This window comes from Salmo salar, chromosome ssa02, assembly GCF_905237065.1.
Source record: "Salmo salar chromosome ssa02, Ssal_v3.1, whole genome shotgun sequence".
NCBI classification, from domain to species: domain Eukaryota; kingdom Metazoa; phylum Chordata; class Actinopteri; order Salmoniformes; family Salmonidae; genus Salmo; species Salmo salar.
Genome location: NC_059443.1, coordinates 53,338,791 through 53,355,981, shown reverse-complemented (window position 1 = coordinate 53,355,981; position 17,191 = coordinate 53,338,791). Strand labels below are relative to the sequence as shown.

Here is a 17,191-nt window from a genome sequence, read left to right as displayed (position 1 = left end):
CCTCTGTATCTTTCCACTCCTTTCCCAGCCCCACCCTCCCCTCCCTCTCTCGCTCGCTGTCCTTTCTCTCTCTCTCTCTCTCTCTCCCTACCCCCTCACCTCTCTTTCCATCCTTTGTCTCTTGCTCTGGGACAGCAGCTTAACTCTGATCAAAAGCCAGTCTTTGTGGATTAACCTTGAATTATTAAAGCCCCAATAGATTGGTCAGGAAGTCTCAGAAGCACTTCACTGGTGGTCTTTCTAGTAGTCTTCAAAGGAAAGGGCAAGAGCCCTGAAAACAATGACTTCAAAATGTTGATGGTGACATCCTGATAGATTTAATTTCACCCATCTCAAACTCAACTGTTTAATAAAGCATTTGTGACAGATAAAGCTCACAAAAAAGAATCTGTCATTTATCTGGTGTTGACGTGTCATAGGAGGTGATTATATCTGTGTCGTTGTCGGTTGAACTCTTTTTATTTTTTTATTTTATATTATATTATACCAACTTAACAGAGCTTGAATACTTAACAAACAAAAAAAAAAGGGCAAATATTGTACAATCCAGGTTTGTAAAGCTCTCACAGCTTTACAAACACAGCTGTAATTGCTGCCAAAGGTGATTCTCACATGTGTTGACTCGGGGTTGAATACTTATCTAAAAAAAAATATTAAATAAGAAAATATTTCACATTTATTTAACCAGATAAAGCAAAGCAGTGCGACACAAACAACAACACAGAGTTACACATGGGATAAGCAAACGTACAGTAAATAACACAATAGAAAAATAAAAAAGGAATCAAGTGTTTATTGACTTTTTGTTGTTGTTGACATTACACAATATTTTGTGTAGAACCTTTGACAAAGAAATGACAATTAAATCCATCTTAATCCCACTTTGCAACACAACGAAATGTGGAAAAAGTCCAGGGGTGTGAATACTTTCTGAAGTCACTGTATAAGAATTCATATGTGTTCTTCCTATTCACGCTTGTTAATGTTCATATCATGGTCGGGTCCACCTCTCTGTTTCCTCCGTTACAGGACTAGATCAGCTGTATTCAATGAATTTGTTAAACTGAACGTGTTCATGTTGCGGTCGTACCCTAAACATGGTCTCCCTCTGTTCTCTCCAGTACAGGATTGGTCAGCTATATATGATCAGCAAACACAGCCATGAGCAGAGTGACCGCGGTGAGGGGGTGGAGGTGGTCCAGAATGAACCGTTTGAGGACCCCGCCCACGGTCAGGGCCAGTTCACTGAGAAACGTGTCTACCTCAACAGGTGAGTGACCTTCATCCACCCATGTTGAAGGTGCAATCTGAGATCTATGGTCAATGGTTGTACACCATAACAAGATGCGGGGCTGCTGTTCTGCTGATTTATCTATAGGTTTAGGGCACTATGTAGGGAATAGGGTGCCATTTGGAACGCTGACAGTGTTGTTCCTCACACACTCGAGGCTTCGCATGGCAGACTGCTGCTGTCGCGTTGCCCCGAGTTACTTAGCCCTCACAGCTGTGCAACACCCAATACTCCCCCTTCAGGTGTGTGTGTGTGTGTGTGTGTGTGTGTGTGTGTGTGTGTGTGTGTGTGTGTGTGTGTGTGTGTGTGTGCGTGCAACCTCTCCCAGCGCATCGCTGAGCATCCAAGGACAGAAACTTCCTAAGTCGGCAAGATCTACGGATAGAGAGAGGGACAGAGAGAGCTAGATTTCATCACAAATACATGTGTCAGCGGTCGGGATGCCCGGGACCTAAAGGTGCTGAGTCAACAGGGTCTGCCCTGCTGTACCGCTCATCCTAGAGAGCGAGAGAGAGGGGGAAGGAGGGGAACAAAGGGACACAGAGGAGAGAGAGGGGGAAGGAGGGGAACAGAAAGACACACAGGAGAGAGCGAATGGGAAGGAGGCAAGAGAGACATGCATTTTCAGAAGGAGACATATTTTAACATTATCAAAAAACCTGCTGCAGGCTCTTCAAAACGACACATCTTGGAATCTGTCATGGGATACATAATGTATTGTTTGAATAAGGACTGGCTATAGACTACTACAGTATTACTATCATAACAATTGTCACTACCCAACTCCCAGTAGGAAAACCGTCACTATTCAGTATTGTAAGAGAAGATGTGAACACATGAAGTACTGTCTTAATGGTGACACAGTTCATCAGAGGACACAGTATGACGATGAGGGAATTATGTAGTGAGGTTGAGCAACAGCAGGGACACTGTGTGTGTGTGTGTGTGTGTGTGCGCATATGGTAACTCGCCACTCATTGTGCAACCACAGCTGCAGTTACCTAAGCCCCTACCACCTCTTAAACACACTCCCCGCTGCTCTAGTTCTTGACAGCAGATGGGTGCCTTTCAGCCGTGTGTGTGTGTCCATGTTGACTACTACAAGTGCAACCTCTCCATAAACATCCATCTCAGGCTTAGTGAACCAGGTGTCTGCCTTATGTAAGGAGGGAGGGAGAGAGAGGAGAACGTGGGAGGGAGGGACTACTCCAAGACACACTGAATCCGCCAGCTCTTCTCAACCTTCTGTGCAAACCAAGGCCTTTCTGTCGTGAAAACATAAATGTCATGGAAAATAATTGAAGATGAGAAGAACATTCTAAATGTAATAGAAGACATTTAGTTTAGGGCCAGTTATGTCTCATGCATCACAACAGGACACATATGATTAATAGAAATCCATTGGCCCTAATATTCCAAAGCAAGCAGGAAATTGAAGCCAGTGGGCATTGCGTCATGGTCCCCAGCACTCAATCACCTTTCTGATTCGCTAGATTATTGTTCTGGCATGAATAGCTTGAATCACCTCTTAACTTAAACATAAATTAGGAATTCATTATTTCAATGGTCTTCATTACACATTGACTCGGATAGTTAATTTTGTGATGGAATGAAGTGAGTGGGTCTACTTTGCGGACACACACACATACACACACTTTCAGAACTTAAGCGCAAATGACTGGTTTCCCTGCCAGAGTCTTTAAATACTGTAAGGAATGGGTGGGATGTGGGGATAGAGAAACCTTACCACCGCTTTTAGAGCTTGGCGGGCACAGTGTGAAGTGCCAATGTGTGGACGGGCATGATGGATTGTTTTAAAAGAAGAATGAGAGACGTTGAGCAGACGGAGTGACAGTCATTTGCTTTTGGGGGACAGGCTGTGAATAGTTGGCCTGTCAACATTTCTTTGGCTTATCATTTTCTTTGTATATCAGCTGTCACCACTCGCTCAGTCATGCATTTAGCAACGTGTGATCAAAGAAAATTGAATTTCTAAAGCTTTTATTAGAGATTGGAGGCTTACATGCGCATGCGCGCACACACACACACACACACACACACACACACAAATCTCTATTCCCCAACGCGGACACACACACCTTTTATATGCCACTGTTACACTCACTAGAGCCTTTGAGTGAATGTCTCCTTCAGCTTTCTCTGCCAAGGCTTGTGTGTTTCGGTGCACCTGCATGTAAAAGAGAGCTCAACCTCTCCCACAAAACCTTGCCGTTGTAATAAAAAACCCAACCCCATCGAGGCAGTGTTGTGAGGCTATAGACGGCTCTGGTAAGTGCTGCTCTCTCTTGTCATCTTTTTCAATGTTCTTAGTTTCATTTTCAAGCTTCTTTTTTAACTGCCTTCAATGGCCGGGGCTTTTTAACACGCCCACTCACCTTGAGAAACAAACAAACAAGGAAGGAAGGAAGAAAAACCACTCAAACTTTACAAAAGATGTCTGATTAATTGACACCATCATGATGGATCTCTTTCTTCTCCTCTCTTTTCATTTCTTTCTTTCTTTCTTTTTTTACAGTAAATTGCCCAGCTGGGCTCGAGCAGTGGTGCCCAACATCTTCTACGTAACAGAGAAGGCCTGGAACTACTACCCCTATACCATCACAGGTGAACGCACGCTCACACCGACGTCTTATTGTAGAACCAGAATCCATTCATACCATGCACCACTAATGCTTGTGTTAGGTCAGAAAGGAACTCTGACCACATATCGACCGTAACCCGAGCGGAAATGCACCAGGCCAACCTCAACCTAATCTAGTTACTGTGACACTGAGCTCATAGCATGGCCAGGCTAGCTTAGTCACGTTATACTGTGTGCACACAGCTGACCCCCCCCCCCCCAAAAAAAAACGTTCTATTAACGTTGCGAGAACATTCTGGCAACGTTTCTGTCTGGTTCCCATTTGGTTTTGAAATAACATATGTCAGACTATTATTCTCGTAATGTTATTACAACGTCGGGTCAACATCATTTCCCAGAAAAGTTTCTTCAGAAGACAATGGAAAATGTTCAGCGGCATTCCGGATGTTTGAGCTGGGTTGTTTCTTGTGTCGCGTTGTGCTCCTTGGCATTGTATCACATCGTAACCTGTCTGCGTTGCTACTGTGTTGTTGCGTCATTGAAGCCCTAACTGTGGTGTGTTTTCTCCCCTCGGCTCCCACGCGTCCCTCTGCGCCTGCCTCTCTAGAGTACACAGTAAGTATCTCTTCCTTTTATTGATCACAGAGCTGTGAAGAGAGCCACCGCAGTTCAGTAGTGCGCGGGGTGTCCGGACACATTCAATGCAGCAACATGGAAGGACCAGGAAAGAACGCCACATCTCTCTCTTACCATTTTCTTCACCTTCACTGGTTGTTTTAACTAGACGTTACATATGGAGTCAGTGTTTTGGGATATGTGTATATAGAAGGCTTGGGTTGTGTGGTTTTAATGCATATTTATTGTGTTATTTTGGATTTGTATAAAATGTATGTGGCTTTGTTAGGATGACACTTTCCCCTATTGAGACATTAAGTATGGCTATCCATAGCAACAGCTTAGTGCACTGTGTTCACGCTTGTGCATTTCCGTGTGTGTCTTCTGAATTACAGCTCTCTTCATGGTGATGAATGTATGTCTGTAGCTAGGCATGTGCTCTCCAGAGATAAAGACACATCCATACCCTCGTTTCACTCACGAGAAGCATCATACATTTTTACTGCCCTGAGGATTCAGTTGCCCTTAAGGTATCAAATGATGTCCATTTACTTGCTGCCATAGCCAGAGCTTTCTTAAATACGTTTCTCTAGAGCTTTCTTAAATACGTTTCTCTAGAGCTTTCTTAAATACGTTTCTCTAGAGCTTTCTTAAATACGTTTCTCTAGAGCTTTCTTAAATACGTTTCTCTAGAGCTTTCTTAAATACGTTTCTCTAGAGCTTTCTTAAATACGTTTCATCTAGAGCTTTCTTAAATGCGTTTCTCTAGAGCTTTCTTAAATACGTTTCATCTAGAGCTTTCTTAAATGCGTTTCTCTAGAGCTTTCTTAAATACGTTTCATCTAGAGCTTTCTTAAATGCGTTTCTCTAGAGCTTTCTTAAATACGTTTCATCCAGAGCTTTCTTAAATACGTTTCATCCAGAGCTTTCTTAAATACTATTTACTTGGTATTAAATGCCTTTAAAGCTGCAATATGTCACTTTTTGGGCGACACGACCAAATTCACATAGAAATGTGAGTTATAGATCTGTCACATTCATTGAAAGCAAGTCTAAGTAGCGGTGCTTGTTTTGTCACACAAACTGAAATTAGGCTAACTATTGGAATTTTAGCAACCAGGAAATGGTGGAGTGATTTCTGCGTACTGCATCTTTAAGTAACATATTTTCACATGTCCATATCTTTTTGAGGTTTAGGTTTCCACTATTTGTGTGGGGTGGGTTTGCTATTGATGTTGATTCCAAAAGGTCCTTGGTTAAGTGATTTTAGTACATGACTCTATACAACTATTAGCTGTTATAGATGCTTATAGCAAGTCTTATGTGATCGAAGGCATCATAATAACTGATGCAAACAGTATGAAAACAAATACAAACACACCTTATGGAACAGGGGGGACTGTGAAGCAACACAAACATAGGCACAGACACATGCATACACACACATGATAACGCACTATACACACACGTACACATGGATTTTGTGTTGCAGATATGTGGTAGTGGAGTATGGGCCTGAGGGCACGCACTTAGTGTGTTGTGAATTCTCTAATGATTGTATTGTAATGTTTTAATATTGTATAACTGCCTTAATTTTGCTGTAACCCAGGAAGGGCAGCTAATGGGGATCCATAATACATACAAATAATGCTTTATACACTGGTAGTTCACAGAAGGTGTTAACAACCAACATCCGTCTCAACCCATTATAAAACATTACTGTAGCAGTGTTTGTTGTCTGAAAAGGGTTTAAGATTGATGACAGTCTTGGAAACCTGCTGCTGCCACCTGTTACATACTGTCTGAAACTTCTAAAGCCTTTGAGCTGTGGCATTTTCAAATTCTCAGAAAGTGATAAATGCCACCACAATGAGTCATATGGCTTAATATAGAGAGGAGGAGAGCAGCAGCGAGAAGAGGATGGAGGGGAAAGGGGGATGAAGGGGAGACATGGCTTTGACAGTGACAGAGCCCATTTCAGGCGCAATAAAAGGCTGTGTGTGAGTCATGGGGGGGGGGGTACATGCACACCACACACAGACCACTCAGACACGAGCATACTCCCATACATTCATTTTCCCTTTTCTGAACAAATAACCTAACACATCAGTTGGTGGGGATATTGGTACAGGAAGTCTGGAGACTAAATGTCTCTGACACACAAACCATTATAAAACTAAACACCAATTTCAGGTGAAAGATGTTGTTTTTCCACCATTTTCAAATATCTCTCCTGAGACATGGTTTTTGTTTTGCAGTGTTCTTTCTTGCCCAAGTTCTCCATTCACATAGAGACGAAATACGAGGACAACAAAGGCAGCAATGACAACGTGAGTAAAGACCGTGTGTGTGTGTTGCTCTGAGGCCTTCAGTATGATAAAGTAATTCCATAATAGGGGCCTTATGGCCCCTCGGTGTCTGCCAAGTGCAGTGCTGCTAATTGAAGAGGCCATTTCATTTATACTCTGGCCTTCTCTCTACCAATTCACAAACTCGTTTCTCTACAGAATAATATCTCTACTATTATGTTAGCATAATAGTATGTTAGGATGGTGTGTGTGTGTGTGTGTGTGTGTGTAAGGAGTTGTCAGTCTTGATCTTAGAAAAATCCACTCTCTCTTAATGTCGTAAGAGAGAGTAGACGGGCATCAACCTGTCTGGTCATTTATTGTGTGTGTGAGACCCACTTCCATGGCCAGACAATGTTAGTGAAAGCCCTGCAGATGTCAAAAGAGAGGATGCTATATCAGACAATGTAAAAAGAGAGGATGCTATATCAGACAATGTAAAAAGAGAGGATGCTATATCAGACAATGTCAAAAGAGAGGATGCTATATCAGACGATGTCAAAAGAGAGGATGCTATATCAGACGATGTCAAAAGAGAGGATGCTATATCAGACGATGTCAAAAGAGAGGATGCTATATCAGACGATGTCAAAAGAGAGGATGCTATATCAGACGATGTCAAAAGAGAGGATGCTATATCAGACGATGTCAAAAGAGAGGATGCTATATCAGACAATGTAAAAAGAGAGGATGCTATATCAGACTGAATGTAAAAGGCAGACACTCTGGTCTCTACATCTGTAATCTGACCCCAGCCTACCTCTCTTCTAACAACTGCTGGCCAGTGTCTCTGTGCATGTGCACACACACACACACACACACACACACACACACACACACACACACACACACACACACACACACACACACACACACACACGGAGTCATATCACACACACGCACATATCAAGTACACATTTGGTGTCGCGTACAGACACACAGATGCAGACACGCATATGTGTTGGCACGCACAAGTTCCACTAAAAAGCTCCCATGTGATTCTTTCCACGGACAATGCGGCTTCAGGGCTGACCAGCACAAGCTCTGCATCTTTTACAACCCTGTATAATCTGGTCCAAATTTCAGTCTTCTCTGCCAAGATAGTGTACGTTGTGAAATAATATGCAGCCCTGTGTTTCTGTGCTCACGGTGTTATGAAAGATAATGTCAGGCTGTAAAAACCTGTTTTCACGCTCACAGTCCTATTTCCTGACAGAGAAGAGGTTCAATGTCTGTTTGGATTTCATTTGTGTTTGTACATCCATACGTGTGTGAATGAAGTGTGTCTGTGTGAATCCGTGTGAATGACAGTGTGTGAATGAAGTAGTGTGTGTGTGAGCAGACTGCATATTCTGTCTGAATGAATGGAGGGTGTGGTTAGAGGATGTGATTGACAATTCCACAGTTGTATCAGGTAGCAGACCGTGACAGGGCAGGGCTGCTGTTAGGTTTGGAGAAGAGCCACTGCTTAAATACTGTTCCTCATGGTTCATGGTTGTCTGTCTGTCTGTCTCCTTGAGACTTCACCAATATAGTTTCTTTCTCTCCCTCTTACTTGCTCGCTTTCATTCATTCTTGCACGCTCTCTTTCTTCCCTCCGTCTCCCTTGTCCTTTCTCCCTCTCTTTCTTCTCCCCTCTTCCTAACGTTCCTACTCTCCCCCCTCATTATTTATTACACGTTCTCCTTCTCACACTCGCCCTCTCTCATTCTCTCTCCTCTTCTCTCTCTCTCTCCCCTCATTATTGCACTTTCTTCCTCTTTCTACTCTGTCTTCTTTGTCCCTTGGCTGCACTTATCCATGATGGCATGTCACCCCCAATGCGGCATCTTGTGGCAGAAGGGCCTCTTGGAGGGAGAAAGGGAGAGAGGTGAGAAAGGGAGAGAGGTGAGAGAGGGAGATGGAGGGGTGAGGAAGTCAAAGAGAGGATAAGGAAGGAAGAGAAGGATAGAAGAGGGAGAGAAGAAAGGAAGATGAGAGTGACAAAGAGAACAGAGATGGACAAGAAGATGGAAAGAAGAGAAAGACGACAGAAGATATAGTGAAAGGGAGAGCAAATGTGCATGTCCACATCTCTCTGTCTGTAAGCACTGAACCTGAGGATGTCAACCTCCCACCTCCTGACATTCAGCACAGCACTACAGCTTCACACCTGCTATAAGTCACAGAGGGCAACCAGGCAGTGGTCAGAGTCCACACCTCAGTCCACAGTATCTATTCGAGAAACGTGTGTCTGGCCCCGAGGGGAGGAGAGGGGGGGGGGTGGCACACTTTACCAACCCATAGGGCATCTTGAAGTTTTGGCATTGGAGACTAGTCCAAATATAGCACACGAGCTGAACCAAAAGAATCTACTGATCATATTGCTTCCAAATATGATATTTAATTTACGTTAAGTCAAACATCATTTTACAGTTTTCTTTATGTAGTTATTATACCTCAATAAATAAGGTACAAATGTATTATAAATGTGGCACCATCACAGCCACGTTCTTCTCGCTGGACTACTATTCATAATCATATTTGGCAGCAAGGCATACAATATTCAAGATGTAAACAGAGAGTGGCTAATGCTATTGGTGTCTGTTTGCTCTGTGGCTATATATGAGGTCTGTCTGTCTGTTGTGTGAATGGGAGATAATGGCAGTGAGAATACTGTACAGTGGACGTCAATCAACACAAGCTTAGAGCTCTCCCTTCTGGCTGCGTTGCACAATGACGTGTCCCTTCAGTAGCCTAGTGGAGCAGCAAAGTCTAAGGTAAAGTGGTCCGTAATCAAAGGTCTAAGGTCAGGGCCTGTATGTATCAAGCGTCTCAGAGAAAGAGTGCTGATCTAGGATCAGGTCCCCCCCTGTCCATGTAATCTTATTCATAATGATCTAAAAGGCTAAACTGTTCCTGGATCAGCACTCTTACTATGAGATGCTTAGTGAATATGGGCAATGATAAATCAAATATCTGACCCTGTGGATATTCTGACCACTCTGGCTGAAATAGAATGGACAATGACTAGCTTCCATCAAATAACAAACAGGGGATCGAATGATAACACGAAGATTTGGGATCGAATGATAACACAAAGATTTGGGAGGCACAATCAATATCAGTGAGCTGTGTAGTTTTGTGAAGAGGATATTGTTTTTTGTCTGTTTTCAGATCTTCTCAGACAGTGAAAATAAAGACCAGGAAAGGGAAGTGTGTTTTGTGGATATCGCCTACGACGAGATCCCTGAGAGATACTATAAAGAGTCTGAGGTGAGTCTGTGTGTGTGTATATGTGTGTGTGGTTTCATTAGAGGTAATTGCATCGATTACATTGCATTCCACGAGGAAACTGCGTGGCAGGCTGACCATGTGTTACGCGAGTGCAGCAAGGAGCCACGGTAAGTTGCTAGCTAGCATTAAACTTAACTTTTTATTTAAAAAAACAATCAATCTTCACATAATCACTAGTTAACTACACATGGTTGATGATATTACTAGGTTAACAAGCTTGTCCAGCGTTGCATATAATCAATGCGGTGCCTGTTAATATATCATTAAATCACAGCCTACTTCGCCAAACGGGTGACGTTTTAACAAAAGCACATTTGTGAAGAAAGCACAATCATAGCACGAATGTACAGTCGGAAGTTTTACATACACCTTAGTCAAATACATTTAAACTCAGTTTTTCACAATTCCTGACATTTAATCCTAGTAAAGTCCCGTGTGGCTCAGTTGGTAGAGCATGGTGTTTGCAACGCCAGGTTTGTGGGTTCGATTCCCACGGGGGACCAGTACGGGAAGAAAAAAAAAATGTATGAAATGTATGCATTCACTACTGTAAGTCGCTCTGGATAAGAGCGTCTGCTAAATGACTAAAATGTAAAATGTAAACATTCCCTGTCTTAGGTCAGGTAGGATCACCACTTTATTTTAAGAATGTGAAATGTCAGAATAATAGTAGAGAGAATTATTTCTTTCAGCTTTTATTTCTTTCATCACATTCCCAGTGTGTCAGAAGTTTACATACACTCAATTAGTATTTGGTAGCATTGCCTTTTAATTGTTTAACTTGAGTCAAATGTTTCGGATAGCCCTCCACAAGCTTCCCACAATAAGTTGGGTGAATTTTGGCCCATTCCTCCTGACAGAGCTGGTGTAACTGAGTCAGGTTTGTAGGCCTCCTTGCTCACACACACTTTTTCAGTTCATCCCACAAATGTTCTATAGGACTGAGGTCAGGGCTTTGTGATGGCCTCTCCAATACCTTGACTTTGTTGTCCTTAAGACATTTTGCCACAACTTTGGAAGTATACTTGGGGTCATTGTCCATTTGGAAGACCCATTTGTGACTAAGCTATAACTTCCTGACTGATGTCTTGAGATGTTGCTTCAATATATCCACATACTTTTCCCTCCTCATAATGCCATCATTTTGTGAAGTGCACCAGTCCCTCCTGCAGCAAAGACCCCCACAAGATGATGCTGCCATCCCCATGCTTCACGGTTGGGATGGTGTTCCCTTTTTCCTCCAAACATAACGATGGTCATTATGGCCAAACAGTTCTATTTTTGTTTCATCAGACCAGATGACATTTCTCCAAAAAGTACGATCTTTGTCCCCATGTGCAGTTGCAAACCATAGTCTGGCTTTTTTATGGCGGTTTTGGAGCAGTGGCTTCTTCCTTGCTGAGCGGCCTTTCAGGTTATGTCGATATAGGACTCGTTTTACTGTGGATATAAATACTTTTGTACCGGTTTCCTCCAGCATCTTCACAAGGTCCTTTGCTGTTGTTCTGGGATTGATTTGCACTTTTCGCACCAAAGTATGTTCATCTCTAGGAGACAGAACGCGTCTCCTTCCTGAGCAGTATGACGGCTGCGTGGTCCCATGGTGTTCATACTTGTGTACTATTGTTTGTACAGATGAACGTGGTACCTTCAGCCGTTTGGAAATTGCTTCCAAGAATGAACCAGACTTGTGGAGGTCTAAAAAAAAAAAAATCTGAGGTCTTGGCTAATTTCTTTTGATTTTCCCATGATGTCAAGCAAAGAGGCACTGAGTTTGAAGGTAGGCCTTGAAATACATCCACAGGTACACTTCCAATTGACTCAAATTATGTCAATTAGCCTATCAGAAGCTTCTAAAGCCATGACATCATTTTCTGGAATTTTCTAAGCTTTTTAAAGGCACAGTGTATGTAAACTTCTGACCCACTGGAATTCTGATACAGTGAAATAATCTCTGTAAACAATTGTTGGGGAAATGATTTGTGTCATGCACAAAGTAGATGTCCTAACCGACTTGCCATAACTGTAGTTTGTTAACTTGAAATTTGTGGAGTGGTTGAAAAACAAGTTTTAATGACTCCAACTTAAGTGGATGTAAACTCCCGACTTCAACTGTACCTAACCATAACCATAGACATCAATGCCTTTCTTAAAATCAATACACAGAAGTATATTTTCTTTAAACCTGCATATTTAGTTTAAAAGAAATTCATGTTAGCAGGCAATATTAACTACGGAAATTGTGTCACTTCTCTTGTGTTTATTGCACGCAGAGTCAGGGTATATGCAACAGTTTGGGCCGCCTGGCTCGTTGCAACTAATTTGCCACAATTTTACATAATTTTGACATAACATTGAAGGTTGTGCAATGTAACAGCAATATTTAGACTTAGGGTTGCCAGCCGTTCGATAAAATACGGAACGGTTCCGTATTTCACTGAAAGAATAAACGTTTTGTTTTCAAAATTTCCAGATTTGACCATATTAATGACCAAAGGCTCGTATTTCTGTGTTTATTATATTATATTTAAGTCTATGATTTGATATTTGATAGAGCAGTCTGACTGAGCGGTGGTAGGCAGCAGCAGGCTCGTAAACATTCATTCAAACTTTACTGCCTTTGCCAGCAACTCTTAGCAATGCTTGCTTCACAGCGCTGTTTATGACTTCAAGCCTATCAACTCCTGATATTAGGCTGGAAATACTAAAGTGCCTATTAGAACATCCAATAGTCAAAGGTATATGAAATACAAATGGTATAGAGAAATAGTTGACGCGTCATAATTCCTATAATAACTACAACCTAAAACTTCTTAACTGGGAATATTGAAAACTCCTGTTAAAAGGAACCACCAGCTTTCATATGTTCCCATGTTCTGAGCAAGGAACTTAAACGTTAGCTTTTTTACATGGCACATATTGCACTTTTATTTTCTTCTCCAACACTGTGTTTTTGCATTATTTAAACCAAATTGAGTATGTTTCATTATTTATTTGAGACTAAATAGATTTTATTTATGTATTATATTAAGGTAAAATAAGTGTTCATTCAGTATTGTTGTAATTGTCTTTATTACAAATATATATTTAATCGTTATCGGCTTTTTTTGGTCCTCCGACAATTGTTATTGGTATTGAAAAATCATAATCGGTCGACCTATAATTGGTTTTGCCCTAAGCATCCTAGTCTTCCAAATATCCCAAACTATTTTATTGGTTTGGAATTTGATTCAAATAAGTTTAAATTTAGTTATATTCCTGAATTGAATTTATAGTGCAGGTAAACCCACGATACACTCCGCAATTCAGTTCTGACCAGATAATGCTAAGCTAACTCTAGCATCACCTTCTAATTCTCTCCACACACCTCTTCCATATCTAATTTTCAGTGTTATAAATTAGCATGTTAGCATATAGCATCTGTGTAAGTATAGTTATACTGTTGAATATAGTAGATGCAGTACGCGGTGGTTGAATGATACATTTCCTCACCCTGAGATTTAGGGAAAAATATCTGGAGGGAAGGATTCCTATTTAACTTTAGCTTTCTATTTGTAGCTCCCATAATGCATTTCTCTCAGGGCGCAGAGGTTTGGATTAATTACTGAGATCTACTTTTGTGTGTGCGTGTGCGTACATTCATGTGTGTGTGTCCACACCAACAGGACCTGCGGTACTTCAAGTCAGAGAAGACATCGAGGGGCATGCTGCAGGAGGGCTGGAGGGACACCCAGGAGCCCATCATGTGCTCCTACAAGCTGGTCACAGTCAAGTTTGAGGTGTGGGGCCTGCAGACGCGCGTGGAGCAGTTTGTACACAAGGTCAGAAGTCACTCACACACACACATAGCAGCCACTTACTCCACAGATAGTGCTGGTTAATTTTTGTAGAACTGCTCTGAGATCAGTGTTCTCTGACCCCCTCTATTGTCTCTCTCTATAGGTGGTGCGTGATGTGCTGCTCCTAGGCCACAGGCAGGCTTTTGCCTGGGTGGATGAGTGGATCGGTAGGTCGACAAGCACTGCTCAATTGGTCCTCTAACTAATCACTGGGTAGTGTTCAGTAGGGCAAATATTATTTTTTTTGTGTTGAAGGTTAAAATGAATGAGTGCTACTTATTGGACAAGACTAGGAAGTCCCTTCCAGTTTTTATTCTGTGCCTAATGAACATGGCCCAAGTTAAACACTGGGACCTTTGAAGTCTCCTTAGAATGTCATCAATAAGATTGTACTCCTTTTGGGAGCTACGTGGTTACTGTTGATGCCGTCTTGAATCGACTGTCTGTATCATTGTGTGTTATAGAACTAAATAAGCCATGTGAAACCCTAAACACCATTCAATTCCCCATCACTGCATCTAACCCTGATCCATCTTATGTGCTGGCTGACCTCTCTGACATCAATAACCCAACTTAGAACACATACCCTAGAGGGCAGATTCAAAGCCCAGTCCTGGACTGAGACCAAGCTCAATGGCATAATCTGTGTCTGGGAAAATCGCTCCCTAGAAGTACTGTCATGTCCAGGGTTGATCTGTGTTCACTAACTCACTACATCTGTCATACACAGACAACACCTGGACTGCAGTTCCTTCCATGTTTGTCTGGAAAACCAATTCCTGCAATTCTGTATTGGCGTTCAATCAAACAATATCCCTCCTTGTACACTGATCTGTTTCTTCTTGCGTCCAAAATATTTTTCATTCTTGTTGGCATCTAAGCTTGTACGATGTCTATAGTGAACACAAATGGCTGAATTTGCTACAATTTCCTCAAGAGAATAGCAATTGCTGAACGTATTAGGCGATATTACACAGAAGATATTGCACTCGTTGAATCATGACAGTTGTGTGTATGTCGTTCGTGACTGCATGGCAATGAGAACAGCAGCAGCAGTAGCAGTAATACTAGCAGGACTCTTATTAGCGCTCAGCTTTTTCCATGGCTGCAGGGTAAGTCCATAACAAGCCATTACTGCTGTAATGGGACACCACTACTCACTCTCTCCCTTCTCCTCTATCTCTGGGGGGGGGGAATAACTTTCCCTCCTATGCACTATTTGGATGATTTCCCCCTCACCCAAATCCTCCTGACGTATTTGGGATGACCTTGCCTTGGACTGTTCTTTGGGAATGTATTTTTTCCGGTGATGTTCCCAACCCTTCACGTCTGACTCTGAGGGTTCTGGATCATTTACTCTCCCTCTCCTTTCCCTTCTCCCTCTATCCCTCCCTTTCTTCCTCTTCATCTTCATAATCCGGCTTTGGCCTGACTAGCTTTCTCCTCAAACCAACTCTTTTCGGTCGTGGGAAGCTAGCTCTGCCCTCTCCACCTCCTATTGATTGTGCTTGAACTTCGACCTTTTGGCCCCTCCCAAAAGCACTAATCACTACCCAGCGCTCTCTACTCACACACGGCGTGCCCCTCCTCACTTAACCCCTCCTCTACCTTCGTCTTGAGCGTCCTAACGTGACGACGCCAACATCTCGACCTCCTTCCTCCCCTCTTTGCAGATATGAACTTGGATGACGTGCGGGAATACGAGAAAAGTATGCAGGAACAAACTAACATTAAAGTTTGCCATGAGCAGCGAGAGCGTTCCACAAACTCCCCATCACTGGATGACATAGAGATTCATGACAAAGTCAGCGTATGTGTCGTTTCATTTCCTCTTATTCTGTTTCATTGACGTGTTCTGTTCGTGTTGACGTAACTCAGGAGGTAACCAATCACTCTGTTTCTATACAAAACGTTTTTTTTTTTAAATAAGTGGTTCTTACGAGCTTTATAGTTCTTTCTATATCGGGAAAACATGAAGTAAAAAATATTCACAACTTGAGGAAAATATAAAATGACTTTTGATTTGAAAATGTTTGGTCATTTTGATTATGACATAACTAGTAGTATGATGGCAGACTAAGATTAGAAAGAAGTGTTAGAATGCTTTGGAGTGCTGTCTCCCCCCCTCATTCTCTCTCTCCGTGCAGACATGACGATGGATGAGGTGAGAGAGTACGAGCGCACCATCCAGGAAGCCACCAACGAGAAGATTGGGATTTTCCCCCCATCGATCTCCATCAGCCAGATGCCCCTGTCCTCCTGCACCCTCTCCGGCCCCGCCAGCGCCCCCACCACCCCCCTCTGCACTGACGCGCCCGAGTTCCTCTCCGTCCCCAAGGACAGAGCCCGCAAGAAGTCCGCCCCTGAGACCCTCACCCTGCCCGACGCCGCTGCCCAGAACCAGAGTGGAGTCCCCCAGGGCTCTATGCTGGTGCCGCTTCCAAATCAAAATCACTCCCCCTGGCCCTCCTCTGACGCTGACCAGGCTGAGTTAGGGGGGGGAATAGGAGGGACGAGATGTTCTTTTCCCCCATATGCCCTGCCACCTCACTGTCTTAGTAGCCCAGCAAGACTAGCCTCTACACCCCAGTGCCCAGTCCTCCAGGCCCAACTAACCATATCCCAGAGGTGAGTGCTTCTTACACATATCTCCAGAGGTCAAAGGTCTAACCACCAGTTTCCAATCTCCTACATCCTCAACAGAAGTCTGTTTTGTCAGCCTTCAATGGATGGCTTCCTCTTCCTGATATCTAGCCAATCAGCTGTCTGATCTACTGTAACAACCACCCAAGCTGTCCATCAAGAGAACATATCCACAAGGGGTTTTGTGTGCTGTCCTCAATTAGCGATCCCTGTGTTCGTCATTAAATATGTTATTGACAAAATGCCAGATGGATTCTCTTTTTTTTTTAAAATATATATCAGGTCAGCTGATAAACCTTATGTAATGTAAATGTAGTTGCCATAACATGAAATTAGAGAGACAATGATATTAATGTTTTGTTCACTTGAGTGAATGAACATCTTTCCATAGAATTCTCAGCCTACAAATATCAAAATATAATTTTGACCTTGAAATAATTAAACTTTGAAATTAACAAAATGGAAGTAGAAGTACTGTAGTATAGTTAGTTTTATAACTACATTGACTCACTAAAAAGACACCACCTTTCACCTGGATGGAGGAGAGACCATTCAAAACTGAACCCAGATCTGTGTG

General features: G+C 42.5%; 1 protein-coding gene across 3 annotated transcripts in view; it reads left to right on the top strand.

Annotated features, from left to right (window-relative positions):
* LOC106585713 (cytoplasmic phosphatidylinositol transfer protein 1) overlaps positions 1–16,948 on the top strand; it is a 78,822-nt gene extending 61,874 nt beyond the window's left edge. For 2 of the 3 annotated variants that reach the window (XM_014172239.2, XM_045705937.1), the window contains 8 exons: positions 1,122–1,270; positions 3,828–3,916; positions 4,501–4,508; positions 6,767–6,838; positions 10,013–10,111; positions 13,798–13,953; positions 14,075–14,138; positions 16,119–16,948. In XM_014172239.2, coding sequence (XP_014027714.2) covers positions 1,122–1,270; positions 3,828–3,916; positions 4,501–4,508; positions 6,767–6,838; positions 10,013–10,111; positions 13,798–13,953; positions 14,075–14,138; positions 16,119–16,603 — 1,122 coding nt within the window. In that variant the 3' untranslated portion in view covers positions 16,604–16,948. Of the gene's footprint in view, positions 1–1,121; positions 1,271–3,827; positions 3,917–4,500; positions 4,509–6,766; positions 6,839–10,012; positions 10,112–13,797; positions 13,954–14,074; positions 14,139–15,644; positions 15,782–16,118 lie in introns of all 3 variants that reach the window. The other variant, XM_014172257.2, reaches the window with a different exon arrangement.
* The last annotated feature ends 243 nt before the right edge of the window (positions 16,949–17,191 follow it).